Consider the following 20459-nt stretch of genomic DNA (forward strand, 5'->3'; position numbering starts at 1 on the left):
AAGGGCAGGGCAGTCTTTTCTGCCAATTATGTGCCCTGCTATTAGGCGATTAGAAGCTGGTAAAGTCATGGGGTGAGGGATTAGCAACACAATTCGCTCTCCCATCACCTCTGCATTTCTGCTTCTCCCAAGGATGCATTCTTCCCTCCCCAGGCACTGGGCTCAGCATGACCAGGTGCCTCCCCCAAATTATGTCTCCTAGGCAGACTTCTCCTTGTCTATGAAAGGAAAAAAGCCTACAAGAGACCCTTACAACACTGCATTTGAGAAACAAGGTGAATCTCCTCAGCTACAAGATCTAAAGCTTATGTTGACAGCAATATTTGTGAAGACTGTTTGGTCCTGGGTGTTTCTAAAGCTGCTTATCACACAGACTGTGCTGGTCCCTATTTCGCTTTCATGCACATGCTGCCTTTACTGTTTTATTTAGCTCACATGACTGTCCACATCTGCCCATTTCTTTGGGGCTTTTATTTACTAATCCATCCGTCCCTTCATTCTTCAATCCAGCATTTAATTAAGCACCTATTTTCTGCCCGGCAGAGAGCTGCTCTTTGAAATTAATGGTAAAATCAAGAGGTTAAAAGCTTTAGAATCAAACAAGCCTGAATTCAAATCCCAACTCAACTGCTTTACTTGATTTTACAGTCAGTTTTTTAATCTGAAAAATGGGGATGGTGTCAGGATGAGTTTCTCTGCCATTCTAACCCTCTCCATTCACCCTCATTCTCAGCCCTTGTGGAGAGGGGACATTTAACTTAGCACCCCATCAGTTATGGACTGACAAGGGTCAACAGCTGTAAAGGACACTGGTTGGTTTGTAGGTGTCCCACTCTGGAGTGAAGATCCAAGGGCAGGCTCGCTCTGCAGGACGTGGGGTGGGGGTTGGGGGTGGGAATCATGGGCCTTGACTAACTGGATGAAGCTGAAAGCCTGGGAGGAAGAAACAGGGGTAAAGTAAAAGAAGAAGGGAGCAGAAACAAGAGAAGGGGGCTTGCATACAAAGGAGTTTAGACCAGCTAAGCTATCCTGGACTGAGGCTACTGTGCACCTTGGTTGGCTAAGGGGGTACCTTCAGGAACCAGACCGCTTGGGGTCAAGTCCTGGCTCTGCTCCGTGTTAGCTTCAGGACCCTGGACAAGGCATCTAACCTCTCTGTGCCCCCCTGTCTCATCCATAACGAGATCCTAATAATAGGACTTACCTCCTAGGGTGGCTGGAAGGATTCAATGAGTGCATCCATGGAAAATGCTTAGAACAATGCCCAGCACAGAGTAATCACAAATAAACATTAGCCATTATGGAATTCTAAGTCTCTGCTCATGCATTCTCTCTTTTCCTGTCTGTTTCATCAGAACACTTGGCACCATTTTATCTTATCTCACGGTTTTCATGTTGTTTATTGCTCCCCCTGCCCTGCTCCGCTAGAAGTCAAGTTCCTTGAAGTCTAGGACTTCTGTCTGTTTTGTCACCACTGCATTCCCAGTCCTGCTTCCTGGAACAGTGCTTGACACAGGAAAGAACACAATCAATACTTCTTCATGATTGATTGAATGAACAGATAAATGAAAGAATGAATGAGTTATTACCCTGTGGATGTTAATTGTGCTCTTGATTAGCTGTGAGTGACAATGGGCTGCCCACCGAACCTTTCAGATATTGTGAGCATAGAGACGGTGTTTTATGATAATAATAGTGATATCCACTTTCTGAGGATTGAGGAGCATTGTATCTGTAAGATACCCAGGCTAAGTGCCCAATTACGTTCCCTGTTAGTGACATCATTGTGCTGTTTGGTGTTCCCCCTCCTTCAAGACACCTGGGTGTCCATAAAGGTTTTGGACTGTGGTGAGGAATCTGTGATTGATATAACAGAGAGACAGGTGGATCCAACTAAGACTATATGATCTGGTTCTTTGATTCTTTCTGTCTCAAGGGCAGTGAAACCATGTGGCCAGGCCCTGGGGCCATAGCTCCCTGGTGATGGCTCTCTGGAATCAGCGAGAATTTTGCCATCTTATCACAGGGTACCACTGTTCATATACACTCAGTCTTAGATGTGACAGAATTGGCTGAGATGGAAATATTTAGAAACTGGTTCAGTGGACAGTCTCCCATAAACTGTGCAGGTGCCCAGTTCTGCTACCCGAGGGCTGATTCCAAACCCTTGGTGACCACTCTCTTCTCCCTCTTAAACTCCTGGGTGGCGTTTGGGGCCCTTGGGTTCTGGCTGATTCTATACAATGAGGCTTGGAAGGGATCTGTGCAACAGCTAGTCCAACCCACTCATAATAGAGGTCAGAAGGTATTTTACATGAGTTGAGTCATTTAATTTGTACAGCAATCTATAATGTAGAAACTGTCAGTGGTCCCTTTTACTGAAGGGGCATCTGAGACCCAGAGAGGAGTTAGCAATTCTACAAGCTTAGAGGCAGGTTCTGTCTTTTTATTAACATACAAAGAAGGCAGCATGGTGGGCTGGTCAAGAGTTTATGTTCTACAGCTGAGAGGTGTGGATTCAAGCCCTTTCTCCACTATTTGTATGTCTCAGTTTACTCATTTTAAAGTGGGGCTGGAAATAGAACAAAGCTCTTAAAATTGTCATAAGTATTAAACAATTTGACACATAAGATGTGCTTACATCAGTGAATTACCACTATGAGCAATGAAAGTTGGCTATTAATTAATATAATAAAGAATTAGGGGCCGGCTCTGTGGCCGAGTGGTTAAGTTTGCGCGCTCCGCTGCAGCGGCCCAGGGTTTGGATCCTGGGGGCGGAAATGGCACCGCTCTTCAGGTCACGTTGAGGCGGCGTCCCACATCCCACAACTAGAAGTACCTGCAACTAAGATATACAACTGTGTACAGGGCGGGGGTTTGGGGAGATAAAGCAGAAAAAAAAAAAGATTGGCAACAGTTGTTAGCCCAGGTGCTGCCAATCTTTAAAAAAAAATGAGTTAAATAATAAAATAAGATATAATATTTCAAATAGATAATAAAATAGTAAGTGTAAAAATAATAAAACAATTTGCAATTAATGTTAGTTGTTATTTCTGTAATTTTTCCCACTGTGTGACTCGGTACTCGGCCGATGGCAGGTGCTCAGTGGTTACGAGTTAAATAGCTCACCTATGCCTGTTCTAGTAAGTGGCAGAGTGGAACTTACACCTTGGCGGTCTGACTCCAAAGGCTGTGCTTATTAACAAGAAGGGAAACAGAGGCCTTGAGAATACCGATCTGTTCTCCGTTACGGCACAAATAGGCAGTGAAGACTAGCCTAGGACCCAGGTGCTTGGACTCCCAGGTCAATGATTTCTCCTCTTTCGCCCCAGGGCAGGTTTGCCTATCATTCATCACCAGTACAAGGGGATAATCATATTCCATATGGAGCTGGGTCATGTTTCAATGAGACAAACATGGGTTTGAAGAACTTGGAAAAGTGCCCAACTCTTGATAAATATCAGTGCTTGCTCTCGTGTTTATTTATCATGTATGCATGTATCAGTGCATGGATGTTATTTTGAAGTCCTACTTGTGCTTGGCACTGGGCTTTTTGAGGATGCAGATAAGAATAAGACTTGGTTCCTGACCTCAAGCAGCTGATAGTCCAGTGAGAGATTCAGTAAATGAATATTGACATGTTCTAATTGTAATTAACCCGGCCTGGGTGGATCAGGGGTGGCTTCCTGGAGGAAGTGGCATTTGAGGTGGTTGATCCTTAACAATGAGCTACGGCCCACCCAGTGGACCTAGCCTTGTACAAGAGAAATCCAAGAAAAGCAGCATGTGCAAAGGTCCTGTGGAATGAAATAGCTCTGCATGAGTTGGGGTGAATGGTAGAATGTTCTGTGTGGCTGGTACTGGAACTTTGTTTGGGGAGATAAAGCAGAACAGCTGTGTAGAATCTTTATGTATGATATTGAATGCCAGGTTAGGGATTTGGACTTAAACTTAAAGACAATGGGGAACCATTGAAGGTTATATATAGACCAAAAACAAATACAGGAACAAAGGCCAGGAAAAGTCCTGTTATTCACTGTTGAGTATCATAATGCCTAGATCATAGTAGAAGCTTGATACTTATTGTTTGAATTAAAAGTTGCTCTGGCAACAATATGGAGGTCAGACTGGGGAGTTAGAGAAGACTGGCAATCTAGAGATCAATAGCTTAGCTTGATTCCAGAAAAATACTTCTTCTTTATGATATTTTGCTGCTTGTTATCAAGATAAAAGGAATGAATGAATGACGAAAGAAATAAGTTGTTCTACTTTGTTTAAGAGAGGAATGATTTATGAGCATAGAAGGCATGTTAGCAGAGAGCAGTAAAGTAGGTAAGTCCTCAAATAAATAACCGTTTAACCCCCAAAGAATAATAACTGGGTCATGAACATCTTCTGGGAATATGCTGGCACCTGTCTCTTCACGTGTGAGCCTCCATGACAAGCAACGAGAATTCTTTGTCTTCTCTCTTGACATCCTGTGGTCTTCAGAGTCTCCTGGGGACAACAAGTGAATCCACAGATTCATTACATAAATGAGAACCTGGCACTTTGGAAAGGCTTTAGACGAATTCCGGACCTGTCAAGTAAGAGAAAATAGTGTTGAAAATACTCTACCACATTTTGCTCAGGTGTGCCCCAGCTCACCTCAGCCTCTCCTCATTCACCCTGGGAAAACCGAGTCCCCAGTTCACCTATGGCATGCCCCACAGCCTAGGTGAGCTTGGTCTTGGCAAAAACAACAGACTTTAGTTTGCTTGGCTCACTCATAGGGCCCCTGGACCCTCAGTCTTATGTTTTATACCACAGAAGTCTTTGACGTATGCACACTTAACCCTGGCCATATTTTGCACAGCGGTTCCCTGGCAATGTTCTGCAGTTATCAGCCATAGGATCACTACGTGGTGTTTCTAATGAGATTAATGTATCTAGAGGGCCACCGGCCCGTCTACTCTCATTGGCCATAAGATCATCTATTCATTAATTTCTTTTAGAAAGTATGTATTATTGAGTACCTATCATGGACCAGGCATGGTTCTAGGTCCTGGAGTAGAATGATCAATAAACAGATATTTAGATGCTATTTGAAACTCATAGTCAAATGAAGGAAACAAACGTAGAAAGAAGCAAACAATAACTAAAGTAGCTAAAGTAATGACAAATGATAGAAAAATGCCATGAAGGAAAAAAATAAGAAATGAGCTAATGAAGGATGAGCTGGTAAGGGACAGCTCCTCCTCTGAAGAGGTGACATATAAGCAGATTCTGCAAGGATGAGAATAACCTGGACGTGGAGAAAAGAGAATTCCAGTCAAAGTGACTAGAATGTGCAAAGGACCTGGCATAGGGAAGAGCTTGGCATGTCGGACAATTGAGGGAAGACCACAGCACAGTGAGCAAGGAGCAAGTGGAAATGGAATGAACTTGGAGAGCGAGGCAGGAGACAGCTTTGCAAGGCCTCATGGGCCTTCCTTTTTCCGTCATGTGCTAGGAGAGAATTTTGTGATTCAAGACACATTCACTTTTGAGTTTTATACAATAGAAACAGGACCGGTATAGACAATTAACATTTCCACGGAATGTTGGGACTGAACGGGGACACACAGTAGGACAACACTTTGCAAGTCACTGCTCTAGGAGTTGGTTGCTGATACTAGAGGTGTATTGTTTGATAGCTCATTTTGCTGCAGTAAATATAAGCATGACAGACAGCAGACACGCAGGGCTAAGCAGGAGCTTTCCTACACACCTGCACTCTTGTATTGAAGCATCTCACTCATCTATTGAATGTGTACTTGGTGCCAGGCAATGTATGGGCAAGGGATATGCAAGGGAGAGAAAGACAAATGTCATCCCTGACCTCATGGAAATTGCACACCAGCCATTTTAACTCCATAAAAGCTCAGCTTAAGAAACAAAAGAGTCTTGGATTTGCCTTTTCTGGCTCTCATTTGGTTAAATTCTGGCAGTTGTCACCCATTCAGAATCATTAAAATATAGTTTTCTGTGCTTAACTTGCTTCCACAGATTAACTTTCTCCAACTCATTATCGTGGCCCTGACCTTGGCCTATTCATAAAGGACCACAGATACCATTAGTGGGGTGGGTTGCTTCTTATAGGAGCAGCACAATTTTATCTACTAGAAGCATTGGCAGATTTGGATTACATTGTAAATAAGTTTATCCACTACAAACATTCGTGGATCTGCCTTGCATCGTAAATAAATTTTCTCAAGTAATTGTTAAGTGATGGCTTCACAATTATGTTGGCAGAGGAAAAACAACCCAAGACAGATTCAGTAGCTTTGTGGTAAATACTCAAGAAAGAACCTAGAGATTTGCAAGGAGATAGCCAGCTTTGGTTAGGTGGGTGGAAGGAGAGGACTATTTGGTGAGTTGAGAAATTATTAACGGCTTGGATTTGTGGTAAACATTAACCATTGGTCATGCCCAGGTGAATCTCTATGCTAGATTTAAGTATGTAGCTTTCAGCCCATTGCCTGAGCTTTATATAGTCCCAAGAAGGGGATTTGTTTGTGTATTAGTCAGCTATTGCTAGATAACAGCCAACCACAACAATGCCTGTGGCATTCATTCCTGTGGACTCAGAGGTTGGCTGGGGTTTGGTTAATCCAGGCCAGACTCTGCTTCTCACTGCAGATCTGTGGATGGGCACTGGTGGCTCAACTTCACATGTTTCTCATCCTCCTTGGACCATTTGGATAGCCAGGGCATGTTCTTTTCAGGGAGATGGAAGAGGTGTAAGAGAGCAAAGAGAAACACGTGAGACCTCTTAAGAACTGGGCTCAGAACTGCACACTGTCACCTTCACCTCATCTTGTTAGTCCAAGCAAGCCATATGGTCAAGCCCAAAGTCAAAGATGAGGAAGTTCGCTCCACCATTAACGAGGCAAGGGTTAGATGCAGGAAGAGGAGATGAATTGGGGCTCAAAGTTAATCTCTCGTAATTTAGTAAGCATGTTTCATTCATCTATTGTTGTACAAGCTTATGTGATGTGCCAGACCCTGCTAGGCAGCAGGAGAGATGGCCCTGTGATATTCCTACACCACTCACTGGTTAGAGATCTAAGAAAGAGTTCTTGCCCTTGTTATCTTTTAAACGGTCTGTACAATAGTCTTCTAAGAAGTCTCTCTTTCTTAGTTATGGCCCTCAATGCAATCCATCCTTCAATGTGGCCAGAGTGATTTCCTAAAATGTAAATGAGATATTGAAACTTCCCTGGTTAAATGGTTTGTATGATTCCCCTTTCCTGGTAGGATAAAGATCAAGTTCCAGTTGTTGACACTTGAGCTGATCCTACGCTGGACCCCAAACTGCCCAGACTTGTCTTCTGCCATCCCTCTGGTCACCAGCCCCTCCCTCAAGTGTCTCTTCTCCCTCATTTCCCCTTTGTTCTAACTCAGTGGTTCCCCACGTGGGACCAGGCAGGAGGTAGGGCCATGGGGGCCCTGGTATCATTGTAAGAGATCTTCTAAATGCACACTAAACATTATCTGTCAACTACAAATCATCCTCCCCCCCATATACATGTGGGCACTGCCATTCGCAACTTTACCTAGATGAGATCGTAAAGAACAAACTTCAAATTCAGTTAGAAGGAGGTGTTGAGATTGAGCTGCCTTTTGGTATTATTTAGTTTCTCATATAAAAAGTACAATTTCTGTCACGTAGAGGTCCACAGTGGTTTTTGACATAGAATGGAAACCAACCACACTGGACCCCTTGCCCCTTCTTAGACACATCCTGATCCCCCATAGCTCTGGCTACCTTCACTCTCTTAGCACCTCCTGTAGCACATTGTAATAGAATGATGGGAGTCAGATTTTCTGAAGCACACAAACCATGCCTTTTCATTTCTTTCCCTGTTGCCTAGCTAGCTCAGTGGCTAATATGCGATAGTGTGTATGAATGTTTCTCGAATGAATGAATGAATATATGTGAGTGAGTAGTGGAGAATTCTCTGGAGTGGTGGTTCTTAGACTATGCGTATGAAGAGCTTGTAAAACACAGATGGCTAGCTTCTGAATCAGCGGGTCTGGGGTGAGACCTGAGAATCTGCATTTCTAACAAGTTCCCAGGTAGTGCCGATGCTGCTGGTCGAGGGGCCACACTTTGAAAACCTCTGCTCTACCAAATTGTTGCTGAGATGATTCTCTGTAGAAGTAACCCCAGTCACTAATTTTGGGTAAGGGAGACACCTAGAGGGGGGTTTTAATGGCTTCTTGTTCACAGGAGGAAATTGATGTCTGAATGCCCAATTTTGCTACTAAGGAAGGACTGAGTCCTAAAGACAGGCCAATTCACTGAGAAAACCTGAAAGTCACTCCTAGCTTTCTGTTCGGGCTCGTGTGGAAGTCATGACTGTATCAAACATAATCACAGAGGACGCTGTATTAGTGCAGGCCCTCAAAATCCAAAGGAGTATTTTCTGTCTTATTCTTAGATGTCTGGGCTCTTCATACACTGAGGAAATGAAAAAGGATGTCACACCGCAAGTGTCCTTCGCCAAAGATCCCCAAGCACCTACATGCTCACGCTCGCCCCTGTGGAATATTCCTTACTATGTCTAAGCGTGGTCTAAGCTATTGCGAGAAGACTGTGCCTTGTTGGAGGCTAAATGAGGTGGCCAGGTGGGAGTGCAGGCTGTCAAGGTCATGGCGTGCTTTCCACGTGGGAGGACTGAACTGTCACCATCAGGAAGTATTTCTGGTAGGGCAGCACATGTAGGGGGTTTCATATCAGCATCATACATTTTTCATGACAGAAACCATTTAATTCATCTTTTCAACAAAAATCACTTGAGCACCTCCTGTATGCCAGACACTGTTCTAGAAGCTGAGCGCACAGCAGCAAAAAGGACAGATGTGGGACTTATAGTCCAAAGAGTTAGACCAACAACGAAAAAAAATGTAATTATTGGTTAGCTATCGCTGCATAACAAACCACCCCCAAATTTAGAGCAATTATTTATTTTCAGCTCACATACCTGCGGGTCAGCTGATCTGGGTGGGACCCTGCTGGGCTTGCTCAAGCATCTCTGGACCCACGGGGCTGCCCATCTCTCCTCCTACAACCAGTGACTAACCAACAAATGTTCCTTTCAAGGCCTTGGGAGAGGCCCTAGTGAAAGCAAGCTGAAATGCACAGGGCCTCTTGGGGCCCTGGCTTATAACTAGCACCCCATCACTTCTGCCTCATCCCACTGGCCACACTAAGCTCACGTGGCCAAACCCAGAGTCAAGGGGCAAAAGTGTAGATGCAGGTTGGAGTGAAGAATTGAGATAATAACGCAAGTGACCACTTATAGTATAAGGTCAAGCAACATAAAGGGCTATGAAGAAACATAAAGCAGGTTCCTGGCTCAAGAGCAATCAGGGATGCTACTTTTGGGTGGCTGGGTGTTGTGGGATGGTGTATTGTCACAATCTCTGGTGTTTTTAGCAGGCTATCCCATTGGGAGGGGGGTAGCTTTGGCATTATGCTGTGTTGTAATGATGTACAGTATGGGCTTCTGTCCCCGCTCTCCAGGTACATCCTGATTATCAAGGTCTCCTGGCCTACCTCATAACTGTTGGGTCTCATAAGGACATCTATCTGGCTTATCAGTGTTCTATTCCATGCCTCATCACAGCAGCACATTCAAAGGGTACCAAAATTTGAATAAATTATCTCTGCTGGCCAATACAACAGTTGCCCCCTCTCCACACACACACGTCCATGCGCTTGTACACACAACACACAAGCACTGCACACACCCACATGGCCACCTCCACACACTCAGAAGTGATGTCTTCATCCACATCAGTCAATGAGAGGAAATGGTCTGAATCTCTCGCACCTCTGGAGACAGCTGCTAACTGTTAGATGCTTCCATCAGCTCCAAAGCCAGGCTGATGCGCCGGGAAAAGGAGTGTGAACCTGGAATGTCTCTGAAGGCAGACACAGCTTCTGGGGAGCCCATGGGGCTAAAGCTGCTGGGGCTTGGTGCGGGGCTGGCATCGGGGGAGGTAGAGCGGCGGTAGGTCGTGGGTGGTATTCAGCTTCAGTATTTACTTGTCACTGTCAATCTATCCATCAGCCAAAAGACCCCCATTAGGGAGCTGAAGGGAAAACCAGGCAAAACAAACAAAAATGGATTTCTTCTTTAGAGCACTTTTATCATTGGAGTGAAATATTGTTCTCCTGTCTTTGTTCAGCAAAACCTGATATAGCGTTTTTGGCGAAATGCATGTTCTAGAGTAGGAGATGGAGGGGAAAAATAACATCGGTTTTGAAAACAATCCTTGGAGTGTTATTATGTTATTAGTCTCATTCTGTTATTGAAGAAACTGAGGCTTGAGGAGTAAAAGCAACTTGCCCAATATCAGCGAAGTCCAGAGATCTCAATCCAGGTTGAGTTTGCAGACAAATCTTTTTCCACCTTCCTCATCTCCATGGGTTTCTAGAGGTGAGCCCCAAGGCCTGAGAAGACTCTCTAAGTGGACTCCTCCCGGCCTCTAAAATCCAGGCTGTGGGGACTGAGGTGGGAAGGGATGGGGCAACAGCTGAGGACAAAAGCCCAGGACCTTGGTGAACGCTTGCATAGGTCCTGCCTGGAGACGGAGTCAGCAGGATTCTGGCCGGGCGATTCTACATCTGTGTCCACTGGCTCCATCAGACGCACGAGGTCATCCGCAGCCTGGGAGTCAGAGCCTCTGGTTCTGTTGTGGCTCCACGCCTTAGTTTTATTTATAGATGATGAAGCCGAAGTCAGACTGGAATATTGCCCTTGGCTGAACGGAGCCGCCTCGCCCCGGATGGTTCCGCTCCTTGGGGGAATAGCCAACAACTGGCCCACTGAGGGCACGAAGGCAGAGCTCCTGACTCTATCAGGGTCATCTCTGAAGGGCCCTTCCTGCCTCAGAGCTCCCCAGGGCTGGCTGAGGCCTTTACTGCAACTGCACCTCCTTTCCTGTCTCCCTCTGCCGACCTTCTTTCCCTCCTTCCCGCAGCTGCTGCTCCTGGGAACAACACTCTCCAATACGCCGCCTGCACGCATCTCCGTCTCAGCACCTATTCCAGGGAAACCAGCCTGTCTCACACAGGCCATTCAATGTTCCAGCCTTGAAGTGACACCTGTCACTTTTGCTCACAACTCATTGGCTGGAACAAGTCACACGGCCCCGCGCTAACCACAAGGGGGCTGGCAAGTGCAACCCTGCTGTGTGCCAGCATGAGGAAAACTGGACCCATTTGGTGAGAGGCAGTAAGGATGATGGAACAGAGACCATAGAAAGGACCGGCAGAACTACAAAATCAATCATGCTGCTTTGTGCCTTGGACAAGTGCAGCCGTGGACACACCCTGCCCTTAAGAGCGCTTCCCCGACTGAGCAGCTGCTTGTGGAAACGTGCTGGAGCATCATCTTTCTGCCGTCTCTACCCCTGATTGCGGTTTAGCATCTCCTGGGCTGTCCTCTGCTCTCTCTTCCTGTTATTGTGTCTGCTGAAGCCATGGGCTCAGCTCAGCTGGCCCCTGATTGACAAGATGACTCCTGCCCTGGAATGGAGGAAGCTCAGGATATCTCAGCATGCCTTGATTTGAAGCCTGTCTGACTCCAAAGTGCTCTGTTTTACTCTTATTGGTGGGGAACATGGGTATGGTCTCCACACACATGGCTCCAAGTTGAGACAATCACATCACCTGTCACATACTGTCACTGCACTTCTCAGGGGCTCAGGGGCGGATGCCTACTCAGGCAAGAGGACAGTGGAAAGCCCAGGAGACTGGAAGCAGCAGCAACATCCGCCTTTCCTGCGCTTTTCTGGGGGCTGTTTGGCCAACATGGCCGTCTATTGGGCCAGTGCTGGCTAAAGCAGCCAGGTGGTCAGATGGCATCACATCTTCATCAGTGACCTTGGGACCATGTGAGATGACCTTGTGACCAAAGAGCTGACAATGAAGGGGTTTTTAAAAGTGCATCAGTTTACATTTATTGAATGGTTATTTTGTCCATTAATCCTCACCACAACTTTATGAGTTGAGTACAATTTATATTTTCACTTAACCAGTGGACAAGCAGAGGCACAGAGAGTTTGAGTGACTTACAGGTCAGCGGCAGAGCTGGGGGTTAAGTTTAGGCAATGTAGCTCCAGGCTATTTGCCCCACTTCATCCTCTGCTACTTCTTGATTAAGTCTAGACATCTATTTAACACACACTGACTGTCTCCACGTTCCGGGCCCTGTGCCCGATGCTGAGAATTCCATCCAATCCGTGGATCTCAGCAGGGTCGGTTGCTCAGTGTCCTGCTATATTAGATGTCACGTAATACATTTATTCCATTACTTAGCATCAGGGGATGTTATATCAGAAGATATTTGTATACATGTTTCTATAAGAAGATCTATGGAATTTCCATGTTTCTCTTATTGCTTTGGCCACCAGGAAGCTCAGATCCAAATCAGAGCAGATATATCACAGTTTGGGTTTTGCATTTCAGTTTTCCAAACTTTTCCTCCTGATCCAACTTTTCTATTTTGGTTGCATCAATTCTTTGGCACAAATATCCTTTAATATAAAACATCTTAAGTCCTTTTCAGAAGAAGGCAGCATAGAAATGACAAAGTAAGTTCTTTACTGCATATTCTTAGATTCCTACTGTAAAAAGTAGACCTAGTTATCCATTTTACCCTCATTCCCATAGTGTCCCACTTATAAAATTCCTTGAGTGGTGGCTACTACGGTTCTGAGTCCCTAGGGATAGCTAGGAGCTTCTGAAAGATCACATCCTTATAGAAAAAAAGTTTCCTCTCCTCGTGGCCCCTAACTTTGGTACCAGATGCACATTTGTGGAGCAGGCAGCCAGTCAGACTCTCACCTGAGCAGTTAATAAAATCTATTGCCCCTTGATGGATTTTTTCTGCAAGCTAGAATTGATCTGTCGTCTTTGTGATTTGTGAGATGGCAGGGAAACACCAAACACCATCGTGGCTTGGGCCACTTTGGGGGAAAAAAAAAAAGAAGGAAAGAAGAAAAAATTCCACCGCCAAGTCTTTTCAGGCGTAGAAAGGGTTGGAACTGTTGGGGTCATTTTGTTTGATTTATTGGAAATAAAGTGGATCTTATTAACATTTTAATAAAGAGAAATTTTTTGCACTGGGCTGGAAGTGGCTGCCAGTCGCCGGTGCGATTGCATTCCCTGGAAAAGTGGAATCGGCTGGAGTTGCCCAGCGTGATTTGTGAGGCTGAGCCCCACCAGTCCAAAAAAGCAAACGGGCTGCCTCCTCTGAGGGGCTCGCTCTGCGCGAGGTGCTCGCCCTGTATCTGCCATGCAAAACGAGGGAGTCTTATGAAGGAATCCGTCTTGTAAAGCCATTGGTCCTGGTCATCAGCCTCTACCCAATGCTTTCGTGATGCTGCCGCTGATCTATTTGGGAAGTTGGCTGGCTGGCGAGGCAGAGCCTCTCCTCAAAGCCTGGCTCCCACGGAAAATATGCTCAGTGCAGCCGCGTGCATGAATGAAAACGCCGCCGGGCGCTTCTAGTCGGGCAAAATGCAGCCGAGAACTCCGCTCCTGTGCGTTCTCCTGTCCCAGGTAGGGAAGAGGGGCTGCCGGGCGCGCCCCGCGCCCCGTTTCTGCATTCCGATCGCCTGGCGCGGGCACGGCGAAGGAGCTTTCGGGGGTCAGGGGACTCCAGGCGCGGCGGCGGAGACAGCCCGGGGATCGGAAAGAGGGCATTCTCAGCCCCGGAGATCCTGGGGGTCCCTGGTTTCCCACTCCGGCTGGGCTTTGAGTGTGTCTGTGTGTGCGTACGTGTGTGTGTGTGTACGTTCGGGGAAGGAGGGAGAGCTCCCGACTCCTTTTATTTTGCACTCGGGAGGACATTCTCGCCCACATCAAGTGGGGTAACTTTGATTCGCCTCCCCCGGAGGCTCATGCATTGGAGAAAGACCGAGTTGGAGGCGACTCCAAGGAGTCGTGGTTTCCCCCAGCGCAGCGCCGAGCGAGGGCAACGCAGCTCGGGTCCGGATCGCGGGCTGCCGGGCTGGAGAGGCCGGCCTAGCGCCGCCGACTTCCCGGGGCGCCCGGGCCCCCTCGCTCAGCCCGGTGGCGCGCTGGAAGGTGCCTCGGGCCAGCCGAGCGCCGCAGCCCGGCTGCCGCTGTCGCTCATGGGCGCCGGCGCCGGCCGCGCCCGCATCGGGGTCCTTTCCCTCTCCGACCTCGAGCCGGGAAGGGCCGGAGCGCGTCCCCCAGCCAGGGCGCAGGCCCCAGCCCCCGCGCCCCCTTTGTCCAGCCAGCTGGAGCTCCAGCCCCGAGCCCCGACTGCCGCCTCTGCTGCCTTCTCGGGCGGGCGCGGAGCGCAGAGAAAAGTTCAAGCCTTGCCCACCCGGGCTGCAGCTGCCTGTTAACCCTCGGAGCGCTGCGGCGCGAGGCAAGGGCCAGGCGACCCAGGAGAGGCGGGCGACGCAAAACGTGGTCCTCCGGCAACCACCTCTGCATCTCGGAGATCTCGGGAAGTTTGCGTTCAGGAAAGCAGCGCTCCGAGGAGGCCAGACCCGAGGCGCTGGCGGCTGAGGGGCACGCCCAGCCCTCCTCAGGGGCCTGTGGTTTCTGAGAGCACTGCCACCCAGTCCGCTGAGGCCTCTTTGGCAGCTATGGGACTCGGGATGAGCTAGCAGCCTACAAGTGGGTGGGTAAGATCAGGGCAGGGCCAGACAGAGGCGGGAAGGAGACACGGAGTGCCTGGGGGTGCTAGGAATGGGTGTTGAGTTCCTGGCCAGGACTCCTGGGTGCCAAGGGAAGAAGCATGTGTGTGAGCTTGTGGGCAAGAGGGACAGTGGGGCAGCTGGGGTCCCAGGCAGGGGCTAGCTGGGACGCAGAGATGCACCACAGCCGTCTAAGGGGAGACGGCTGCTGGGTCAGTGTTGGGGTTAGACTTTGGAAACGGGCCAGCGTCCCAGGGATGCAGTGACCATGGAAATGACTCAGAGTGGGGAGTCGGGGCTGGATGATAGTGCCTGGAGGCAGAGGTGCCTGGCTGCAGTGCCATCTCCCGCACACTTGCCACTTCCTTCTTCCCTGGATACACAGCCCCCATTCAAGGCTGCCCAGTTATATTACTCTTCTACCAGGGCTTTGCTGGCTCACTCTCTTGGGGTCCCTGTAGTCTTAAGTTCTGCCACAAATCCTATGCCTGTTTGTGAACCAGTTTTCCAGACTTTCTGGACTCGAACTATCCCTGAGGCTGTGTATGCCTATGTGTATCCCAATTCAGCAGGGTTGGTCAAAAGATGCCTCTGATTCAGACAGATCCTCTCTGCCATATGTTAGTGGTACCACCTGGGCATGTTGCTTAACCTCTCTGAGTTTCCGGGTTCTCCACTATGAAATAATCTTAGCGCCTTTGTAGGATTGCTAAGGCAGATTGGATTGTATTCAACAGGAGGTCCTAGGTAGTGCACTCACCATGAGGCCTGGCCCCCTGGGAGCTATCAGTGTCTGGGAGCGTTTACCACTGCCTCACCTACGACTTTACAGTCCTTTTCTCCTGTGGGCATGCTTTGACCTTGGTTCAGATTCCAGGGCTCACCCAAAGTTATGCTTCCCTTCAAGCAAGACAAACCTCACGACAGAGCCCAGCAACCCTATGCACTAGGGGCTTCTCACAGGATGTCTTTTAGAAAGCAACTGGTGTGTCTCCTTGCCCAGGGCCCCGCTGGCCCAGGTACGTTCTGAAGGCTGTCAGCTCACTCTGTTTCTTTAGAATGGGGAACAGAGGTTTTCCAATGAATTGAATTGCCTGCCCTGAGAGACTTATTTCTCTCTTAGATTGTTATGCATAATCGGAGCAATTGTCCACATTAGGGCAGTAATTGACACCCTGGTAGCACCAGCGCCTCGCAGAGAAATCATTTTGGTGCAGTTCAGTTAACTGGCAAGAGGTTGCAGTGCAGAGATCTGTGTGCCGGGGCGAAAAGTGGGGAAAGTCTTGGAGCCTTTGAGTCAACAAGCAAAACAAAACTTTCCTGAGGCAGAGGGTACACAGAAGGAAGGGAAAAACAATGTAATAAAGCAAATTAGTCACTCGGGCCTGGTGGTGTTGAGGCCAGCATGTGTGAGTTTTTCCACCGCAGTCGTGATACGAAGGGTCTGGCTTCGGACTCCATCAATCTCTGTGTGTTTATTGGCTGGATTGCTGTTTTAGGCATCTCGTAAGGGGGAAGAGGAATTCTAAGCAACAATGGCTGGAAGCTGGCAAAGCTGAGGAACAGTCACCTCTCTTCTCCCCTGGGGCGTTTTGGGAAAGGCTGTCCAAGAAGTGGCCTCTGGAATTTGGCTACCATAAATAATGAATGTGAAACAGACCAAGAGAGGCATGAGCTGTAAATTCCGCTATAAATATGATCCCCCCCCCCCCATTTGGGTATCACTTACAACTGGCCAAAAGTTCTAACAATGAATGAGTAATCCACCAAGAATTAGGATTTTAGGGAGCGGTTCAGGTTTGGAGAACAGTCGCTTGGGAGTGACTAAAAATGTTCCAGGGAATTCTCAGATGTTGATTTAAAATGGGGAGTTCTTTCTGGAGTCAGAATCTTGATTTTCAGGATTTTAAATGAGAATCAGCGTCTCCTAGTGCCCCTGAAACTTTGCGTATTGTATTGTAAGGGCAGCGTTTATTCGCAGAAACTCTTTGATGAGGAGGAGAGACTGAGAGTGGCAGAGATTACCACCTGCCATAAGATGGGTTCAACACGTAACAGCCTGAAGATTTCACAAGCACAAGGGACACAGAGATATAAGTGGTGAAAGGAATCCAAGTGGTAGAGTTCGTGCCTCTGAACAATTATTTTACCAAGTCCCAAAGAGATTTAATAAATGCAAGCCTGAGTATGTGTTCTGGAATTTATGTAATGCCACTGTCTGTGTTAAAAGCCCCAACAGTCATTTCAGCTAATCTTTCGTACTCTGTTCCCCTCCCCTCTCCCCTTTCTATCTTTAGCCCTTGGGTTTTAAATTAAGTAAAATCTATTTCCTTCTAGAAGTCTCCTCTATATGTTACAGTGAAATTGCCCCACAAACCAGTGGCCCCCATCACTGTATAATCTAAAAGCACCAGCATTTGGATGCGTACATTGAGTCTCAGCGTGAAGTTCACTGTTTCGGTGAAAGTGCAGCTAGGAAATTCATCCTTCTTTCTTTCCTTCCTTCCAAAAAGACAGTTGCTGGGGAGTCCAGTTAATTTCTGTTTAGTGGAACGTAAAGAAAAGGACAAACTATGGACTCAAGGCACGTCTGAATGACAGTCATATCGTCTAAATAGCCACCAGTATCTCGTATTTGTGTGTGTCCATTTCTGTGTGTTTTGATCTTGTTTTAATACCTGTTGAAGAATTTCTCCAGCAGAGGGCTCCATCCACAGTGTTACAAAATTCTGACTCCACAGCTCATATTTTAAAGAACTTCAGTGTAGCAACTCATCAAAACCAAACTAAAGTATTCTCCTTATTCCCAGTTGTTTGCTACAAGCTCTACCAATGAGAAGTCCTGTCACTTTGCACTATCTCTGTCTTTCTTTCCTCTCTTTTTATTCCCTATTGTGGTTGCTTCTGTTCTATTTTATTTGTCAACTACGTACCCCCTCTGAGCATTAGAGCAGGGAAAATTTCAAAGACGTTTGTAGACAATGCAATATGGAATGGGAGGAAGTTCTGAAATTTCCTGGCATTTGACTTTGGTTGGACCTGGTTTTGCTCTTTAGGCAGCCAAAAGGCAGGCACAGTTCTGTCTGTGAAAGAAGATAATCTTCTCCATTGGGTAACTACCCAGAAGAGTGAATCATGAGCCACATCCCCTCACCCTCCAGCACCAGTTGAAAAGGAGAGGGAAATATCAGTCTGTCATCCAATTATAATAGTCAGTTGGGCAGAATCGAATCAAGTGCCCAGTGGTTTTGGCATTGTTTCCACTTAGCTGTCAGCAAGGTGCCCACACGCCTGGAAGAATCTGACTCTCCCCAGGGATGCTGCCAATACAATTCCCCGCAGCCTGTCTCCTCGGCAGCCACCTGGAGACCCCAGTCTGGCTCCCGGTACCCGAGCAGACTGTCGGAACGATAACTGGCTAGGCTGTGGGGTCCCCTGCGCTTTCACCAGGCACTCGGTAGGGGCTTTACTCTAGGGTTAAGGTGGAAAGTGACTTCTTTCTCTACTGAGAGAGGCAGCTAAGGGCAGGCTAGAGAGGAGAAGAAAAATGTCGTTTCAAACATGAAATACAGACTGAGCCAGGGCTCATGGAGGTGAGCTGGCCACCCTCTGGCTTAGCAGATTGAACCTTGAGATATCTGCTTGGTGGGGCTGAAGCCCATCCGTCTCAATTCTGCAACTCTGGCTTCTGGGCAGAGATTGCAAAGTAGCAGCCACAGGCCAAATGAGGCTCATGAATGTATCTTGTTTGGTACAAATGTTTTGAAAGTTGGAAATTGTACATTAAAATATCCAAGTTTCTTGCATTTCTTAAAATGTCAGAAAGTCAGGCAACCCTAGAGCTGCATTCCTACATGGCCACATTTCACTGGAGCTGAGTCACGACTGCTCCTTTTAGGCAGGGCATGCCTCTGGCATTTGCGACAATCCCCAGCACTCTCTATTACTCACCCAGCCATTGTACTCACTTATTTTACCCACTTGCCCCTATAATCACTTGTGTTGGGAATTTCTGATTTCATGAATTTTGAGTCTTGATCAAATTAATGCAGCCAATTTCTCAGTGTCGGCGATTTAGAAAAGGAAGGGACTAGCCTCTTTTTGAAGGTTCTGACTGAACTACATTGCTGTACGCTTTGGAGGAACATGTCCAAGGGGGCCACACCTCCTCCTTGAGAATATTATTACCGTCAGTGCCACAGGGGACTGGGGGTACCTGGGGTGGTACCCAGAGCAATGTAACACCTATTGTTCCCCATGGAATAGTTACATTCAGAGAAGTGACACGTTGAAGCTTTGAGTCAATCTGAGTGCTGGTACACCAGAGTGTTGATACACACAGAACGTTGTTGTGCATCCGCAGCCCAGGGGCTCTGGGAGCCCTGGATAATATGTAGGTCCCAGTGCACTGTATGTAGTGTTATATCAAGAGGAGACTACCCTTGGAGGACAATGGCATCCTGAACATTCTCATCCCAATAGTGTTGCTCATCCATGGTATGAGTGTCATCAGAGCATTACAATAACTTATTGTATTTAGTCCTGCAGGGACTCTGGGAGCACTGAGCTATCACTCAGAGCATTTGTAACTTCAGGGTAAAGTTAGCTTCATAGCTTTGTTACCTAGAGCACTTTTATTTTTTTATTTTATTTTATTTTTTTTGAGGAAGATTAGCCCCGAGCTAACTACTGCCAGTCCTCCTCTCTTTTTTTTTTTGCTGACGAAGCCTGGCCCTGAGCTAACATCTGTGCCCATCTTCCTCTATTTTATACGTGGGACGCCTATCACAGCATGGTGTGCCAAGCAGGTGCCATGTCCACACCCGGGATCTGAACTGGTGAACCCAGGGCCGCTGAGAAGCAGAACGTGTGCACTTAACCGCTGTGCCACTGGGCCGGCCCCTCTAGAGCACTTTTATACACAAGACGTTGTTACCCCTAGCACCCACTGGAGTTGGTGTGTTGTTTTTGTAACTGGTTTTAACAGTTAACACCCACCACAGTCTACGCATGTTGTTAATGCTACAATTAATGTTCTCTGGCTCTGACAGTACTAGACTATTCTGTCCACTTGTCCCATACCAGCACGTAAGCCTCAAATAACTCTTGTTTTCTGTAGCTATAGACCCCAACGATCAGGGTAAATGTAAGTACATACGCATATAAAATAAAAAGGGATTGTTTTTTGTCTGTCAGTTGCCAACAGAAGTCAAATTCCTGAAAGTTAGCATTAGCAATAGGCTCATTTTGACATGTCATGTCTCGTTTCAAAGGCCTCTGCAAGTGTCACCCAATCTGCGGCAGCAGCACAAAGCCCCTGTGTGTCCAGCTGAGCGCAGGCCGGGCTGGGGTGGCCGGCAGCAGCTGCTCAGCTGACAGCAGCCCTGCCACATGCCTGGGCAGGGCCCGGAAATGAGCTCAGCCTCTGGACGAGCCTGGGGACCCTGCAAGGAATGTGGCAGCCTCCATCCCCGCCTTATGTGGCCTCCAGGCCAAAGTCTCTTTCCTCTGGGGGTGGCAGGGAGCTGCTTTTCGGTGTGCTGCAGGAGATGGTGCCTGCAAGTGCCTGAAGCTTGAGCATCAGTGATAATCTCCTTGGCGACTGGTGCAGGGTCTGAGGACAGTTGCTGGACCCTGCCAGAGAACGCAGAGCTGACTCAAGCCATACAGGCTGTCCTCTCAACTGCCGTAAGCTGCTGGGCATCTGGGATCCTCGAACTCAGGGGTGGCAAACTGTGGCCTGTGGGCCA

At 47.6% G+C, this 20459-nt stretch overlaps 1 protein-coding gene across 1 annotated transcript in view; it reads left to right on the plus strand.

Annotated features, from left to right (window-relative positions):
- The first annotated feature begins 13143 nt into the window (after positions 1 to 13143).
- The window catches only part of CDH13 (cadherin 13), a 1002245-nt gene continuing 994929 nt past the window's right edge, over positions 13144 to 20459 (plus strand). The window contains exon 1 of the mRNA XM_070613929.1: positions 13144 to 13597. Coding sequence (XP_070470030.1) covers positions 13556 to 13597 — 42 coding nt within the window. The 5' untranslated portion in view covers positions 13144 to 13555. The remainder of the gene's footprint in view (positions 13598 to 20459) is intronic.

This window comes from Equus przewalskii, chromosome 3 (assembly GCF_037783145.1).
Source record: "Equus przewalskii isolate Varuska chromosome 3, EquPr2, whole genome shotgun sequence".
Taxonomy (NCBI): domain Eukaryota; kingdom Metazoa; phylum Chordata; class Mammalia; order Perissodactyla; family Equidae; genus Equus; species Equus przewalskii.